General features: G+C 36.6%; 1 protein-coding gene across 1 annotated transcript; it reads right to left on the bottom strand.

The window, feature by feature from the left end:
- Window positions 1–1,723: 1,723 nt before the first annotated feature.
- Window positions 1,724–13,516, bottom strand: LOC135688183 (uncharacterized). The gene is made up of 8 exons (XM_065204913.2): window positions 13,139–13,516; window positions 11,368–11,937; window positions 6,965–7,107; window positions 6,154–6,334; window positions 4,738–4,819; window positions 3,628–3,869; window positions 2,934–3,173; window positions 1,724–2,439 (listed from the first exon to the last, which is right to left on the bottom strand). The coding sequence occupies exons 1-8, from the start codon at window positions 13,215–13,217 to the stop codon at window positions 1,889–1,891; spliced, it is 2,088 nt and encodes a 695-aa protein (XP_065060985.2). The 5' UTR covers window positions 13,218–13,516; the 3' UTR covers window positions 1,724–1,888.
- Between the last annotated feature and the right edge of the window lie 5,281 nt (window positions 13,517–18,797).

Raw genomic sequence — 18,797 nt, 5'->3', positions numbered from 1 at the left:
GATTATCATCGCAATTAAATACCGACTCAATATACAATCCTCAAATACCTTAATTATTTTCTGATTACTAAATTCTTCAGCCATTGCACTTTGGCAGAAAATCCAACCATTTAAAAAAACGAAGATGACGTGCTACGTTCGAAACATTGTTTTTTTGAATTTGCATTTTCCTCGTACAATTTCAATCTATTTTAAAGTTGAAAAAGCGCATACTACTTTTTTTAATGAAAAATGCAATGAAGTCAAAAACCAAAGGGGGCAAAAGAGAGAATACAAGAAAGCTACAGGTTGTTTATGGATATAGAAAAGAGCGTAGAATAATGGTTGAAAAAAGATAAATCACGATTACAGTGACGAAAAATTGAAAGGAGAATATGCTGAAAAATAAGCGTAATTGAATATTTCCTTTGAAGGTTTGTCTGGTTTTGAAGAAGAGAGTCTTTTAATTTTTTACAAAAGAGCAATTTCCCCAGACAGAAGTTTACAGGCTTTTTAGAAAGATTTTATAGAAATTTCTGATAATCGGGGAATTTTAAACTATAAAATTATCTGCTAGCTTGTGAATGAAATATAGGAACAGTATGGCAATGTGAGTAGGTTAGTTAAATACACATGCTACAAAGCAGTTTCCAATCAGAAATTGTAGGGACGAGTTTTTAATAAAGCTTTTGAAAACAAATTACACCAGCATTTCTCGTGCATATCACACAATTGAGTGGACAGTTAAGCAAACAAGGTTGTGAGACCAATAATCTTCTTTTTTAGGTCCATTTCTGTTTTTAAATGCTTTCTGGGACACTTAGACTTAAATGGATTCAAATAAATTCAATGCAGATTTTTGGACTTGAGATTTAAAACGTCTTGATAAGCTTGTCTTCAAAAATCAGAAGAAATTAATAACCTTAAAATGACATTTACAACAACCTCAGTTCTCGTAGCATATGTATTATTCTAACTTCTTTGTGCGTTTTTCATGTTAAATTGATCCATAATCTTGGATATGATATTTCTGAACTTAGCATTTGAGATGTGGAAAACTTATTCCAAATGTTGATTGTAAAATGGCGATGATGCTTGCATTCTTTGTCAAAGGAATTGTTTCGATATTTTCATTATTTAAAAAAGTAAATTAAGATTTCCATTAAAATACTAAACCATAGATGATAGCCAGTAACTAAATTGTTTGCCCTAGACAGAGTCACAAGCCCTTCTTCATAGTTCTACAATTTTTCTACGCCGATATCGGCCTTGCTCTGACCCATGAGTGGGAGTATAGGGCGTCGGGAACACTGATCTGTGAAAAGGTCTTTTTCATAGATCAGTGGTCAGGAATAGAGATTTGAAAGATTGAATAAATTAAGTAGGGTACCAACAACATTAATCGACAGCCTAGAATTTTATAAACTATTCATTAATCTGAAGCTGGATGCCTCCTTTAAGACAAAACGGACGCAATACAGTAAAAACCAGATATTTTCTCTAATCGGCTGTAATTGCTCCTAAACATTCAAATAATCGTTCTTATATTGAAAGTGCTTAAAATCGCTAAAATCAGCCTGAAAGCTTTTAATATGCAGTTTCTTCCATGACGGTTTAAACTATAGTAAGCACGTAAGATTGCGATACCTCTTGATACCAAACTTGTCATTTCCTGTCTATATGGACCTTTATTATGTCTATATGACCAAATTGCCGAAGAAACAGAACTTTCATGAATGGAGACTTTTGAAAATTAAGAAGATTGCTTTTAATAATTTGACTCGCCCAGCTCCCTTACGCTAAGAAGAGAACAAATATCAGAAAGCTGTTTCCTCAAATAGCGAGTTTTAAATAAGCAACGATACATACAACCATCTTTAAATAAATACAGGCTAATAATAGATATTATTTACTTCAATTCAATCTTGTGTTTAGTCTCGTCAGATTTTGACTGTGAATTTGTCATGCCATCGGCCTCAACTGAGGGTTGATTGCTCTCGTCTCGAGAACTCTGTTCTTGAGGGATATCATCTGGCGCACTTTTCCCAGAACGTCCTTTTGGATTAAAGTTTTGTTCCACGTCTTCTGCTGCCATTTTCATTTTACTATTTTCCGGAAAACTTTCATTCTCATCTCCTTGTGTATCGCTGGAAGACCTGTTTCCTTCCTGTTCCATTTCCATTTCCTCGTTTTCTAGATCTTTTAATATGTCATCTAGGATGGTGGCCATTGAATTTATTTCTGCGATATCCAGCTCAGACAGACTCATATCCAATGCTCTCAAGTTCTGTGCCAAATGGTTACGATTTGTTGTTCTTGGGATTACTGTCACGTTCTGGTGGATGGCCCATCTGAGAACGAGGCTGGACACGAAGTAATCATAATGCGTTGATAAATCAGTCAGCAAAGACGACGTCAAAATCGGGTTTTCCTCTAGTCCCATGGCAGTCCACATTCCGCCTGCAGCAAAAGCATTGGAGTTATGAAAACAAAAAACAGACTTTGTGAAGCTTACTCGATCTCAAGAAATTTATTGTTTTGGGAATTATTTGCAATTTGGTAAGATATTTTGCGACAGTTCAAAGCATAAAAACAGTCGAATAGAATCATAGAGAACTAAACAAAGTCCGAGGCACAGGGATTATCACGTGTAGAATATCTACCAAGTAAGGTTTGCGCCAGAGCTGAGGAATCTTAAGACGCAAATGAAATACCAATCTGATAAAAAGAGATAAAGAGCTTCTAAATTAACCATTTTAAGAATAAACCAGGGTATAATATAAACATCAAGATCAAATATGATACACACTTGTGATGTTAAGTCCGAAAAGCCAAGGAGCCCGAAAGGATCGTTATCTAAAGAGTTTACCGTAGGTTGTCACTTGAGGTGCAAGCAGTTAACGTGTTTAGAATGTCATTGAAAAGAACTGATGCAGTAATTATAACAAGCTTACCAAGTGTTGAATATCCCATATAGCGTATATTTTGTTGCTTGCAAAATTTCCTCACCACTGTGTCCTGATGAATTGGATCAAACCAGTTTTGGACAACAGAAACGGGAAGCTTAGCAATTTTTCGCAAAGCCTTTAAATCTGGTACATTGAAATTGCTGACTCCGAGGCTGCGTATTTTGCCCTGCCTCTGCGCATCCTCCATAGCCACCCATGACTCTTGCCAAGTCCCGATAGGCTCTCCTAAAAAAGTGCAATGTTTTTGAGAAAGTGGGTACGATAACATCCCCAACTTAATGTGAGGTAAAGGGCAATTGCCATATCTATTGCATATCGCATCTATAAGAAATAGGTAATAAGAACTGAAATAACAGTGACAAGAAGTATCAGTCTTAGAAAGAAAAGCAGCAACAAAAATTGCGATGGGGCAAACTCTTTTCAGATCGTTTCTTTTTAATTGTGTCGTGAAACGTCTTTACATTGAAATTTCAATTTCTGCAATTATCATCTTCCTTGAATCTTGTGGTGCTTTTAAAAAGCTCTAGCAGCCTTACCCCCTTACAACCCCACAACCATGCACAGTAGCAGCTAAAGTGGATCGTATGCCACCATATGCTACAGCTGTCTCGCGTTACAGCCATCTTGTTCGGGCAAGATGAGCTGCACCATACAGATGATCTGAGATCAATGAACTCACCATCTGAGCATTTCAGCAAAAAATCATCACATTCTTTGCTATGTATAAGGAACAAATCGACGTAGTCTATGTTCAGCCTTCGCAGCGACATGTCAATAGCTTTCAGTGTACTTTCGTAGCCAAGGTAACGAGGGTGTAGTTTAGTGACGATGAATAACTCAGAGCGAGGCACAGAGCTTTCTGAAATGGCTTGAGCTATGCCAGCTTCTGAACCTGGATATCCTTGGGCAGTATCAAACAATCTGAGAAGAACCAAATGCAGAATAAAATGGGGGAACCAGTAGCGAAAAGCGAACAACACTGCAACACCATTCCGCTTAAAATAGGTAAATACCAATAGCCAGAGCCAGGGGCGTCGAGAGGGTGGGTTAGGAGGGGCAAAAGGTCCGGGTTTGGTGCCCCGATAGGGCCCGTAATAAAGTAACAAGATCTATTTACAATGTAAAAAAGCTATTATTTCAGCTACTTATATGGAATCAACGCTTGTAAATTTATCGCAGAGAAATGTCCACATGTCCTTGATTCATGTAAAATGTTTTTGCACATTCTTGTAAAAAACCCTAAAGGGCGTGGCCACAGGAAATTTTCTTAAGGGGGTTCAGTTTTGTGAATCACCCATGGGCCCGAGCTGCCTCTCGATGGCCCTGGCCAGAGTTCAGAAAACGCCACAACTTTCCTTCCTATAAAATTTTGTCCTATTGACCTTCCTTGAAATTTTCCTTGTATCTTTTGAATAAATGCTTTTTTTAGTACTAGGATTTTAGTAAAATCATCTATGTCTTGGTCTTTTCGCTTTGTCAGGAAAATGAAAGTTAAAGCGTCTCACTTTATATACTCTTGTCAAGGTGTGCATTGGCCTTCCTCAAAACTACTACATCGTTGAATAATATTCCACCGGCTCACATGTTTCCTGAATTCTGCTCACATCAGTAATTTAACCGATATCATAAACAGCTTACGCAGCTTGGAGAACACACGAGAAATTCAAGCAATAAATGACATAAATTTCTAGCAATACTAAAATGAGTTAATTGGGAGGCGTGTGTTGAGAACCAGAAGGTTCCTTTTTGCAAATGTAGAGACAGGTCATCTCTACATTTGCATGCTTACCTGTAGCCCAAGTCTAATGATTGCTTCACTATTTCTGTTGTTTTTTCATTCAAAAGGGCGGTACCAAGCCCCAACACTGGCACTGTAATAAAAGAATAAACAGCCTAGTTATCTTTCTGATGAAGAAGAAACACTGATAAAACTTACTTTTGGCACTTAAATTTCAGAGCAGTGAGTGGGTTTTCGACAAAGTACGTAAACGTAAGTGGAGGATTATTGTTAATTATTGATGCTTGGACTAAGAGCTGCTGTTTTCGACTCAAAGAGAGAAGCTGCCATTCTTATAGCTAAAGTTATCAGTCCTCTTACGTCACGGGAAATGAAATGCAACAGTTGATCATGTAAAATGCATATTTTCAACCAAAAATAAAAAACTTTGGAAAATACACTCAGAGTAAACTGTGTCAAAGCTTCCGTTAAGCCTCTCAAAACAGGCATCGTCTTTACTCCTCCAGTTACCTGTTAAACTTAAGTCTGAACACAAAAAATTAGAGATGTCCTTGTACTTCATAAGGATGAGCTACGACCAGCAAGATAGGGACTAAGTTCGTTCACTTCCAATAGTTATTCTTGACCCAATGGAATTAACTTTAAATTTAAAATCAATCAGCAAGACAATTCGATTGATTGAGCTATCGTCACGAGTTATGTGAAATAATGGCCAGATATGTTTTTCATATAGTTGGGCAAAACTATGGAGTAGTCTCTTAGTCTAGACAATGCATGCATCCACTATACATAATATTGAGAACTTATTAGAAACAGAGATTCCTTTCTTTTGATTGTGACGTTTGACTTATCATAAGAAAAACTTAAAAAGGATTTTACATTTTGAACTGATTAACACGTTTTTAATTAAGGGCTTTTAGATTGTAATTTTTTGTTTTTAACAGAGGGTCTTTTGAGACCTGCTTATGGGCAAACCCCTTTGAAAGTATTAGAAATGAATTCTTGAAAAATCAATGCATAAAAGCAAAATTTAAAAAAGGCTTTGAAAAAAGCAAACATTTTGAGTCATACCTAAGCTTTTCGTCTAACACTTATCAGAGTATAAAACGTCAGAACATAGAACGAAAACTCTAAGAAAAATAATACCCAATTGTGGATCGAAATGGGCCAATCAAAAAACGCGAGCACGTGACTGTTGAGATTGCCCAATCAGTGCCGCTTGCTATCGAAAATGTTACCAATGGAGTCTCGAGATGAAAACGAACCCCTTCTTTCTACACAAAAGCGGTTTTCTCGTGTTTATGTAGATAGATTTCAAAATTGCTAGATGGAACGATAATCGGGCTTTGCCAATAATCCGAAACATGTCGCCATTATAGTTTTAGTTTTTCGTATAATTATAGTTTTTCAAAGCCATTTTTAAGTTTTCTACCACCAAAAGATTGTTTGCAAAATATAAAACCTTACTTTTGTAACCACTGGCGAGTGTGACGTCATCAGGTCTCTGGGGCCTCCTGGGAATGCGCAGCTGCAATGTCTTCGGGTCTGATTCGTTGATTTTTAACACTTGTCTTAAAGCTTGGTTAAGAGACGAGCAAATTTTGTCTCCTGGTTGTTCCTTTAGTTCCATCTTATGCAGCTGAATTGCCTATTGAATGTTCAGTAATATTCAATCAATCTCTGGACTAAGTATACTCTTTACCCATATTATTTAGCAAACAAGCATTAACAGAACTCTGCACTCATACACCAACTTCTACAAAGATTGGCAATAATGACAATGTACTCAACAATATGGTTCTCAACAATATGATAGACTGTAATACTACTTAATTAATATAATCATGTGGTATTTCAAAAATGCGATAGGCTTTGCAATTCAAGTTGATACAGCGCATCACAAGAATGGTCAATTCTAACCATTTAAAAGTAGCGCGTAAGAGCGTTATTCTTCGTCTTCCATTACAGTCCATCCGCATCTGGATTCAAATTTTCTGCCTACCTTTGAACAATATCCGACGTTTATACTCTAACGAGTATCGGGTGAAAACTACTGTATGATAGAATATGTTACCGCTCTTCCGTTCTATTTTTCAAAATTTGCGGTACCAGAGCCTTGTTTAAATGTTATCATATTCTAGAACTATCTGTTATCATCAAATTCATCGAATAACTACCAAAAATGTCATTTGCTAACCGATTTGATATGACAAATGCTTTGAAAAGTCAAACTTCAAACTTGTGTGTCCTAGAAAAGTTCACAAAAGCATCACCTCACCTCGATAACGTTTTTACTAATTTCATGCTTTTCGTTCTTTCTCTTATTGAAAGCCATGTTGAAAAAGATTTTCACTCCGAAGCTGTGGTTTGTGGTTGCCTGAACTTGACTCCACCAATATTTTGGCACGTACAATATGTTGCCTGAAAAGTTAGTCAGAATAAGCTAGTCAATGAACTTGTAAATAAGAAGGAAAGGTGATGAAGTCGAAAAGAAGAGAAGGAAGAAGGACAGGAAAAAGAGAAGAGGACGAAGAAGAAGAAAAGAGAAGAAGTTCGAGAGTGAATTTCATAAAGGAAAAAGTTAGATGAGAAGAAATTGAGGCAGGGGAAAGAAGAATAGCAGGCAGAGGAAATAATTTGAGAAGAAGAAGAGGAAGCAAGAGAAGAAGAAAGGGAAGTGGTAGAAAAAAGGGGAACAGGAAAAACAATAAGGCGAGAAAAAGGAGGAGCAAGTTCACAAGAAGACAAATTTTACGATGAAGAACAATAGGAAACGGATATATAAAATAACTAGAGGAAGAAGAAGGAGAAGAGCATAGGGAGAAAAAGAAGATGCAAAGGAGGGCAAGAGGAATAGGATGAAGAGGTGGAACAACAAAAAAGAAGAAAGATCAAAGAGGAGATGGAAGAAAGGAAAAGAAAGAGAAGAAGAAGAAGAAGAAGAAGGAGAGGAAGAAGGAGGAGAAAAGCATTGGGAGAAAAAGAAGATGCAAAGAAGGGCAAGAGGAATAGGATGAAGAGGAGGAACAACAAAAAAGAAGAAAGACCAAAGAGGAGATGGAAGAAAGGAAAAGAAAGAGAAGAAGAAGAAGAGGAAGGAGGGAAGATAAAAAGATAGGATGAAGCTGGGGTATACCATTTTTTCCTATTCCACATCTTGTTGACTTAGGTTTACTATAGTATACCACAACGCTACAGGGGTTCCGAACAAGGTGAACACAGCCTAAAACTTTGCAACACTAAATTATGACACCTTAAAAAAGTTGCTTATTGCTCTAAATGCGGAAAAATTCGGTAAAAACCCATACCGAAATGCGGTTAAAAAATTCCATTTCGAATAGTATATACCTACAACAAAGTTCTGTGTGAAATTGACGGCTATGAATCAGATCTTCAGGAACGATCACAGCCTGTCAAACAAATCGCCTAAACAAAATACATTCTATCTTTTTACGCTATTGCTCTATTCCCAGATACGCTTGAGGGTAAATAACTTAACTTATAATTTGAGAGAAAATACAAATTTAAACTCCAATAGAAGAAGTGAAACTCCAATTGAAAATGTGCGGATGATAAATGGATAACATCTATTAAACAAAGAAATTTGCAGTCTTGCTTTGAAAGTGAATTAAAACGACGACAGCCTTTAAATCAAAGTGTAAGTAGGACTTAGGTTGGTAAACACAAAGTGGATCCCTGCTAATCAACCGGGTTTTTAATAAGGTTACGTGTGTAAGGTTCATACTAGACTGAAATAAATGGTGATCAAATTGAATGTTATCAGAGTCAATTTCACGAGGGGTGTCGTAGTATTTAATTTCATTGAAGGCTCCTACTTTAGCTGATTTGTATTATTAATGTTTAGGTTTTGAGGTTCATGCTTTCATTCTTGCATAAAGCCTTTATGCTGCGTTTGATGCCATTGGGTATAGTTGAGTTTGTGCTTTTAGGTTGTCTTTTGGCATGAGCGTTTTTTGTCAATATTGACTTGCAGAGTGTTTCCCTTCCAGGGACCGTGGAAATGGGGGGAGAGGGAAGGGGCTCAAAGTGAGCTTGAAAAAAGCCAAAATGTTTTTAAAAAGAGCTATTTATATGATGACGTTCAGAACATTTTTATTATCCCCTGCCCTCATTTAAACCCTCCACTTGTTCAGGAGACGAAACTATAAGTCCTTTGTTCAGTGTTGCGGGGTCATAGCACATGCGCATTAAAAGCAGTATTCGCATAGCATCTGCGACCCCACAATTCTTAAACTTCCTGTCAGGGCTTCAAATGATAAGGCGCATGTGCAATGACCCTCTTGAATAAACCCTCATCCAAAAATGTCTCGAATTAGCAAACACCCAGGGGCATAATTCGATGACTTACAGTATAGTAATTAAGTAAAGAAAAAGTAAAAAGTAGAAATATTTCCTAAACCAACACAGATAATATCTTGGCAAGAGAAACTATCAGTCAGTTCGGTCACAGCATTTTATTCTGAATGGTAATGATGTATGTATCTTGTATCGTCATTAAAATTATTTTGAAGGCAAACTGGCAAAATTAGTTGCAAAAATACTCTTGATCCGTTTTCCAACAAGTTTGCACGCATATGTAAAGCGATTTTTCTATTTTTGGGATTTCCAGTTTAAACGCGGAGGTGCAACAAGCCTACGCCAAATTGATCATTACTACGCCAACTGGTAGGCCAACCTCTACGTCAACAAGTAGGCCAACCCTACGCCAAAAGGTACGCCAATGGCGTAGATCACGTTTTGTCACAACCGATTTAAGTGCTTCGGGTCTGAAAAAAGCCACCCTGATATCTTCCCCAGCCCCTCCTTCTTCCTGTTTGTAAACTGCAAGGAGGATGTCTCAATCCTTAATTGTTAACGGCAATTTAGGGGTTTCATTTTGCAGCATTTTGCGGGGTAAGGTTTCATAATTATCTCTTACTGCCTTATAACATAAGTACCTGAGGTAGGCCTTGAGCTTGGGTCTTTGGGTGGGGGAAGGGAGCTTTTCCTGTCCATTCCCTGCCCTGAATTCTACGTTTCTTAGTCATTTGTGTCCTTTGAGTTGTATTAAGGTTTTTGTGATTTTATAAGGGTTAGATGTTGCGATTTGTGTAGTGGCATCATGGGTTAGATCGGCATGAACGGCCAATTTATTCTTCCGGTGATGTAGTTTAAGACCTGATTTGGAAAGAGATATTGCAATACTCTCTGGGACTGCCTTTATTTCCGCTCCAAGGACCTCTTCTGTTGATCTTTCTTCCAGACAAACAAATTCTCTAGTATCTACTTGTACAGAATTCTTTCTACAGCTGCAAATGCTGCTTCGTGCAGATTATTGCATGACATTTCCCTGTGAAATTTTGTCCTCGTTTACATGAGAAATTAAAACCGTGTTGAGTTCAACACATCCTGAAATTCAACTCTGGTGACCATGCAAGCCCTTGTGATTTTGAAAATTTCAAATCACAACAAGAGATGAACTCAACATGTCTCCTCAAGTGGAACGTAATTATCAAGGTTTCTAGTATAGACTGCAAAGCATTTCACCTCAAAAGGTGTTGAAAAACATTGTTGGCTTGTGTAATATCTTATATAGCATTGTGGTGTAAAGGGATACAGCTCTTGTTTAGATTTGTCATGCAAACACAGAAAAGCAATTTTCTAAATTACCAGCAAATTCTTGAAAATCAAATAATTTAACATTTTGCAGAATAGCAAAACATGAGCTTAAATTTTTGGTTAATTCGTCAGAAGGAGGTAAAAATGATCATAAATGGAAGTTAAGACATTAAAAACGTTACATTTCCTTAGCCAAACGGAAATACCTTGTTTGAGTTATAAAGCAACCTTCTTAATTTAACCGTGAATTCCAGGGCCCATGTAATATATTTAACCTACTAAATATTTGACTTTATGCATGATCAAGCTTTTACATGTGAATGTTGTTGTGTGTGCAATTTAAAACAATATAAAATTTGAAAACAAGACCTTCAAAATTGTATTACAATGACAAATTTTAAAAAACACATTCTAAAAAATTTTAACCTTTCTGATTTATGTTTCTGTCCTATATGTCTATTTATTAAATTTCAGTTGATAATGTCATGAAGTATAGACAATGGTGAAACATGATAAGAGAGTGTAAAGCATGATTCCTGCCTTCAAAATACATATTTATCTTGATCAATTCACGCAAAGGAAGCATGGCTACTGGTATGAAAAGCATTTTACAGACAAGATCTTGCTGTTAAATAAGGTCTTTTTCTGGATTTATGAGGAAACATAGCAAATATAACTCAGCAAGCTACTCCGTTATAAACCTAGATCTGAATAATGAAGAACAGCATTTTGCAACACAATTTGAAAACAACGGTGTCTTAGGATGTGGCAAATCCTCAGATAGTGGTCAAGTTTTGAAAGCTGGTCAGCAGTTGATCAATAATGGGTCTGAATACCACTTTGAATATAAAATACATCTTTTGCTGCACCAGCAAGCAATGAGTGGCAGCATGATTTATGCGAACAAAGTTGGGGATAAATGACATGATTAGGGCATTAATAACACTTTCAGTTAAATTCCCTTGAAAAAATTGGTCTTTAGTAAATCTGATTGTTGACTGATTTTAAGCTGCAAAACATCAAAAATAGAAGAAATAAAAATACAAATTAGTCAAAACAAACCTCTCTCCAGTATGACATCTTGATATTCTAACTTGGGAAATCCTTCTTCTTTTAGCTGAGATGTGTGTCTGCTATCAAACAATCTAGCCTTGGTTCTAGGTCCAAGTGAAATATATAACATTTCATCTGAATATTGCTTTGGCTGGCTATCAAAATCTTCACTTGTTATTGATAACCTAAGTTTGTTGTATTCAATTCTATATTCTTTGCAATGTAGCATTACAGGCAAATAAATATCTTCTAGCAACTTTGACTTGCTAATGTCAAGATCAGCTGTCATTTGTTTTGAACTTGATTCCTCAACCCAGTCTTTTAGTGTAAAAGATGTGTTTCTTCGGCTTGTTCCAGAGTTCATATAAACAAAACCAGAGAATTTTTCTCCACTTAGCTGTTTCTGCAACTCTAATAGATCCAAAGAAGCTTCATTTGATTTGAAGTTTCCTCCAGTGAACAGGACCGGCAGCTCCTTCCTTATATAATTATGGTAAAAGTCTCTTCCCCCAATGTTGAATGGCAGAACCTTCAAAGAGCTACCAGGATTAGCTGCATCATTCCTTTCTGCTGTTTGAGCTGTTTGGAAAATTAAATAAAGTCAAAGATTTGTTCAATTAAGACTTAATAATGACATGTGCAGAATTAAAATTTTTAAAAAATTATTCAAATGCACAGAAGCTTGCTATATTTTCCGTTTGACTTTTATCTTTCGTTTCAATTTCATTTGGGGCAATTCAAAGTTGCAGATAGGGGTTTGAATACTTGAGGAGGTGAAGACAGGCAAAATCCATTGATTCAGGGTCATAATTACAAGAAGAGGTAGTGATATGTTCTGAGACATGCATAGACTGGGGATCGTTACTAAAAAGGGGAAGGGTTGTGAAAGATATTTACTTCTTTTTAAGGTAGATTTGCTCATTTAAAACATTTATTGTGTTCTTTAGTTATACATAGAATTGGAAATTTATCTCATATATTTACCATCCTTATATAAGACCAAAAAAATCCCAATAGATGCAAACATTATTGACATCTGTAATTTTGACAATATAACAAGCCTTACACTGCTTGGAATATATTTTATCCACAAAATATCATTTATGCATGCTAAGCTTAAAACTGTGAACACATTGTTTAGAACATCCTTAAATCTGTGTTAATTTATGCTCAACTGAGACTTTTTAATTTTTCAATGATCATGATTAATGATTTTTGGGGTGGGGCGTTGAATTGTCTTTGCAGGATGGTTTGCACATGCAATTGGAATGTACAAACCTGCAAACAGCAAAAGCTTTCTTAATGAGGACATTTCGAAAAATCTTGATTCTAGAAGTGTTAAAAAACATACAGAATAAAGCTAGGAGAAAAAAATTGTTAAGAAAATGATGAATCTGGAAGTAACCACTGTCCCAGGAAATTTTCCTGGGGAAAACAATGCAAATATTTCAAAAATACAAATGTGGAAACTGATACTTTGGTTAAAATTTTTAGGGATAATCCAAGGAGAATAACAGTAGAAGTTGGTCTTTTATTGGATCAACATTGTCGTGATGTAAACAGCCAAAAAAAATTGATAGTACCGACAATACAGGGATCAAATTATCTATTTTTGTAGAGTTCTTTTGATAATGCCAGCACTTGTCTCAACGGCTTTCAGTCTATGCACAATTATCTCACATATTTAAAAAGATACCATCTCTACGACGACATGATCAGTTTTTTCCGGTTAAGAATGGGATTAGATTACAAATGTACCTAAACGTAACCAAAAACATACCTGCGACAAATATTGATCCAACTGATAGCAAGCTGGCAGTCAGAATCATTGTTGTATTGTCCATTTGCCTAACTTTCATCTTTAGAACTGAGGCCTAGTCCTCAGTTCGATTATGGCACCTCCTTGGATAATTCAAACTTTTTCTCACATCGTTCTTTGCTCATTTCACAGAAATTGCAAACAGAATTCAACGAAACATGATGATGAATGGGTGCATAAATTGGTATCGTAAACAGGAAGGCCCAAATTGCAGTTATCCTTCGACGAGCATGATTTGTTGATAAAAAAAAAGAAATTCATTGGCTAGATTTTAATTGTTTGTAGAAAAGACAGCTGCTAAAACCCCACAGTTTCAGCATCTATCTCATCGTCGAGAGAGGCAGATGTTTGTTTCCAAACCACTTCTTTTCCCGCGAATTTTTTTCCGTTAGAAGTATAAAAGTCAGACCAGGATGGCAGACTGTTTCAGGGATCAGAGGGTCCAGGGGTTCCAGGGGTCAAGAGGGCCAAGGGGGTCCAGAGCCTTCTCTTTTTCTGGAAATGCTGAAAGTGCCCCCTTTTTCTGGAAATGCTGAAATTGACCGGTTCCATTTGGAACCGTGCTAAAATGAGCACGGTTAGGCCTTCCGTTTACACGGGACCATGGGCTTCGACACAGGTTGAAAAGTGGGGATGGGGTGGGGGGCAAAGGAAAATTTAACACGCGTAACAAAGGGTTTTTGAAAAAAGCTGCATTGTTTTGCAAAAAGGTGGGGGGCATGGCCCCCTGCCCCGCCCATGCCCCCTTCATGTAGATATCCTAAGGAAATCTTAGCTAAATTTTACAAATATCGTGGGTTACTGTTTCCTGAGAGAAAATATTCACATTTTTTGTCAATTTACGGGAATACTACAGTACTTTGAAAGTAAAAAGCATTAATTCTTGCAAAAGTTGCACCGCATCATTGCAACCAACACTGCTTGCTTGCTTGCATAATGCTTGCCAAGGTTGCAAAGCATTAATTCTTGCACCGCATCAGACCTATATCTGTTCTCCCTGTTCTTTCGAGAATTTTTGAAAAAATGATCTTCAACCAACTCTTTAAGTACTTGGATACAAACAAACACTTGTTTTCTAAACAATCCGGTTTTAGACGCCTGTACTCTTTTGTAACAAGTCTCCTGTCCTGCACTAACGATTGGTATAAGAACATGGATACTGGGAAATACACTGCATTGGTGTTCATAGACCTAAAGAAAGCGTTTGATACTGTTGATCATGATATCCTGCTAAAAAAGATGCAGTAATATGGGATTTCTGGTATCGAGCATGCATGGTTTACATCATATCTCCAAGACAGACGGCAGTTATGCAAGGTCAATGGTGTTTCGTCACGAATAGAAGAAATACACTGTCGTGTTCCACAAGGATCTTGTCTTGGGCCTCTTCTTTTCATACTCTTTATCAATGACCTTCCGTTTTGTCTGGACAACTGCCAGGTGACTATGTATGCTGATGATACCAGTATCTCCTTTTCTGCAAGGAACGTCAGCGATCTGAACGTGAAGCTTAACAAAGAACTTGATTCTTTAAGGGAATGGCTCCAAGGCAGTAAGTTCTCGTTGAATGTCCTGAAGACACAGGCGATGGTCTTTGGATCTCGGCCTAACCTTAAGAAGATTTCGACAAAATCAGTTGAACCACCATTATTTTCTATTGGTGGCTCTGAAGTTGAAGTGGCTGATAAGGTCAAGTTTTGTGACCAACAGCAGTTATGATTCATCTGCTAGTGCTTTGATTAAAAGTTTGAATTGGCCTACTGTAGCAGATATGATAAAAACCGAGACAGCTTGCATGGTTTACAAATCGATAAATGACCTTGCTCCTGATTACCTGTCAGAAATGTTCATTAAAAATTCGACATGCAGTAGAAAAAATTTGAGAAACACCGCAACTGATCTTCAAGTCCCACTAATGAGAACAAGTAATGGTCAGCGAGCTTTCTCATATCGTGGTGCTGGAGTTTGGAACCTCTTGGGTTGTGAAGTCAAGCAGGCATCCTCATTGAAAGCATTTAAAGAAGCTTTAAAAAAAATAGTTTATCTAATTATTTATTCATTTGTTCATTATTGTAATTAAATTAGGGTTTTACTTCGTATTAATTTTTAACTTAATTTGTAACGTTTTATGCACGGCCCCCTGAAAAGCAATCTATCGATTGATGGGGTTACCGTGCTTGAAGAAATTAAAATGAAAAATGAAATGAAATGGTTTGTAGATATGGAAGTAAAAGGTGACTGAGCATTGACGGAACAAAATGAGTAAAAGTGAAACTGAAGTAAGTGAAAAAACAGCCATTCCTGTCATGCTGAAAGAGCAGCTTTAAGTGAGGCAGATGGAGACAGCTTGTCTCAGTACCACGATGTAAGGGCGTAAAAATCCCCTAAACCTAATACAAATATGTCTCTATTTGCCCTGAGTGCTGTGCCCTATAGGGTGTGTGTGATTAGATATCAGCAACGATGGGACTGTTTTAGTGAGCAACTGTCTAGCCAAATTGCTCCGTTTATTTGAGTTTGAATCGACAGTGGCAGCGCAAGAAAATTCGCCCTATCATCCTTCCATCTTATCTAGAAATATACAATGCAAACTATATCACACATCCTCCCAGTAACGACCCCGTTGAAACGTTTCCTCGCCAAGATAAATTTTGAACCGGTAAGAGAATTTGGTTCCCCGCCAGCTTTGACTTAAAAAAAATTCCTCTCTGGTTAATATTTTTTGACATATTTTTTGTTACTCCCGAGATTTTTCGTCATTTATTGGGAATACGTAAAAAAATTTCCCACAGAACATTTACAAATGCCATCAATGTTAAAATTTCCAATTTTTGAACTTTTGTGATCCCAGTCGAAAATTTATTCGGAACATGCGGAATTTTCTACCCTGGACACTGACCCTGGGTACCAGAGCCTCAAAGACAGGGTCGGTGAAAGGGAGGCTCGATCCACTTTTTCACTGGGTCATCGCACCCAGAGTAGAAACTCCCCTACCGTATTTTCAATGCCTAGCAGAGTCGTTGCTGGGGTTTTCATATCTTTTCGAAAAAAATTCATGTTGCCCCTTTGAAAAGACTTGATGATACAAATGAAAAGAATAATCTTTATCAAGCAACATATAATGTGACCTATGACCATGGCGACGAAAATGTCGCCCACCTCACAGTTGCTGTGCGTACTTGATTTTACCATTTATTTCCATAAGTCTATTTATTGCCAGATTGGTATGAAAAAAATCTTACTGGGCCCCTAAATTTGACTGTTAATTTAGGAAAAAATGGGAAATAAAAAACAAGATTAAATTTTCTAAAAGATGTCATTGCAACAAGCAAAATTTTATTTTAATCAAAATAACAGTAAACCCTTTTAAATCTTTTTCCGGTCATCAAGTTTGGAAAGAAGCAACACTGAAACAAAAGAGTTAGTAAATCACAGCAAAGAGTCAGTTTTTGAACCTTACTGTTATAATAAGAAAGTAAAAGTCCAGCAATTCAAGTCCAAATTTTTATATCAAAAGATCTTGTAAGTAGACATATTACAATTTCTAATTAAAATGGCTGACCATTCCTCTGCCAGTGTTGCAGTAGCTGCGTGGCTGAGATGAAATCTAGACTGTCCAAGCTCTTCAACTTTGTTTTAGTAACGATTTTGCGCTGCTTTGTAGAACCTTGCCAAGAGAGTTGCTGCGCTCAAAGTTACCCATAATATTTTCAAATCAGCTGAGATAAGATGAAAGAATCATAACTAACATTCTTATGTGCCGTATTCAGGGACGAAAACAAGTTGCTAATTTTGGGGGGGCGTGGAAGTATGAAAATTCCAACTTTAAGTGATAAATTTTTTATTCGACCAGTAGATCTGTTGTACCTACCAAATTGATATTTGTAAATAGCCCAAACACCATAGTTCTATTTTCTTTATAATTACCAAATCTTTACTCAATAATTAGCCTAAAGCATAAAAGCCTAAATCTCTAAATTTTGATTAACATGAAACAAACATTAAACATACTGTAAGAAGTAAAGCAACATTTAAGCAAAACCAGTATTAGATATACTTAATGATTAGTAGTATTCTTTCAGATCAATTGATCAATTTTATCTAAAATACATTTTTTCACGATATAGAAGCACCAAGAATTTGGGCCTTTAAACTTTTCAGAGGGCCAAATGCCTTTTCATTCTTTACAATTGAAATGATGATTTGAGAACAAACTTGTGCATATGCCTGATTCGAAAGATGAAATACTCTTCTTTGATCAAATACTTCTACTGCAGTTTTTGCAATGTGTTCTTGCTCCACAGCAGTTTTGTCATAGGAATTTATGATAAGGACTCAAGGACATTAACAAATAACAGGGGAGTTTAGCATAAACTCGTTTTTTATAAGAAGCGTTGAGAATTTTTAGTACTGAAAGATTCTTAATCTTTTATTGAATTAACTACTCGTAGTTTCTAAAAAAATTCCCACTCTAATATTTTCTGATCAATGCGGGTATTATTATTCCAAACTGTAAGTTTCAAGTTTCTTATCCGTAAGTTCACCTTGCCTGTTCGTAATTTGATTCAACTCCCGTCAGAAAGAAAGAAAAAGAAAACGGGGCAAGTGTGCAATTTGGATCCAGTGGAGACGGGATTCACAATAGAAAACGATTGGATGGGTCAGCTTCAGCCTGTGAATTTTAATGTTTAGAATTTTTATATTTAAAATAAAAAAACTTCTTAAAATATAAAATTCACAAGTTTGGTCTTAAGAAAAAAATTCCAAGTCAACCGTTACGTTTTCCAACTGTAACTGGATTTTCCAAACTTTGGGGGGGCGTTACGCCCCCCACGCCCCCCTATTATTTACGTGCCTGGCCGTATTCGTGTGTGGGCAGCTCGTAGCAAACTCTGGGTCAAATCACAAGGAACCAAAATAACAGCTTTCTTGCTTTCACCGTCAATTTATTCGAGACTATTGCAAAGGTTATTGGATTTTATCATGGAATGAAAAGGAGGTAGATATTGCGATGCTATCATTTCAAGTGAAACATTCGGTAAATTTTCGCTCCTGGTTTGTTTAGTAACCATATCATGAGACTAAAACTGATGCATGTTATGGGACACAACAAGAAAGGGTTGCGACACTGTGGTTGCGAGATATCTGAATTTTTCGCGGCCAAACTCGAAGCAAAATTCCTCTAGCCAAACAAATATTCTAAAGCAGCTAAATTTTGGCTAGTTATGTGGAGTAAAAATGTAATCATAAATTGTTTTGTATGTTAGAGTTACTTAACTTGATTTACTTGATTTTATTTCCAGTTAGCTCTAATATTCTTTTTTGCTTCGGGGTCTTTCGATGTTGTCCACTTGCACCCACACATCGGCAAAAGTATTCTTTTCGGTCAAATCAATTTTAGACGGCCAACAGAACTGAAAAATTGCTTGAAAGGAGGAGTGTGGCCACAGAGCAGCCCTGAAGTCTTTTCTCGAAAAGACATACATCTTTATCAGTATGCATTTCTTAAATTTAATCTTTGAATAAAGGTTCATTTTCTTGGTTTTTAGATTTAATTTAAGATGTACCATTCCCAGTTTGATGGAGATTACCTCTAATCTGTATTTCAGTTGCGTGAACG

This window comes from Rhopilema esculentum, unplaced genomic scaffold (assembly GCF_057945365.1).
Source record: "Rhopilema esculentum isolate cy_ngs unplaced genomic scaffold, ASM5794536v1 HiC_scaffold_36, whole genome shotgun sequence".
NCBI classification, from domain to species: domain Eukaryota; kingdom Metazoa; phylum Cnidaria; class Scyphozoa; order Rhizostomeae; family Rhizostomatidae; genus Rhopilema; species Rhopilema esculentum.
The sequence above is the reverse complement of the archived record's forward strand: the minus strand, read 5'-3'. Positions and strand labels throughout refer to the sequence as shown.

Bases quoted from the DNA above. Each gene is read 5' to 3' on its own strand.
- LOC135688183 (XM_065204913.2), bottom strand. From the start codon at position 13,217: ATGAAAGTTAGGCAAATGGACAATACAACAATGATTCTGACTGCCAGC. The intron at 11,938-13,138 runs GTATGTTTTTGG...TTTTCCAAACAG, and splicing joins TGGATCAATATTTGTCGCAG to CTCAAACAGCAGAAAGGAAT. The intron at 4,820-6,153 runs GTAAGGTTTTAT...CTTTTATTACAG, and splicing joins ACTCGCCAGTGGTTACAAAA to TGCCAGTGTTGGGGCTTGGT.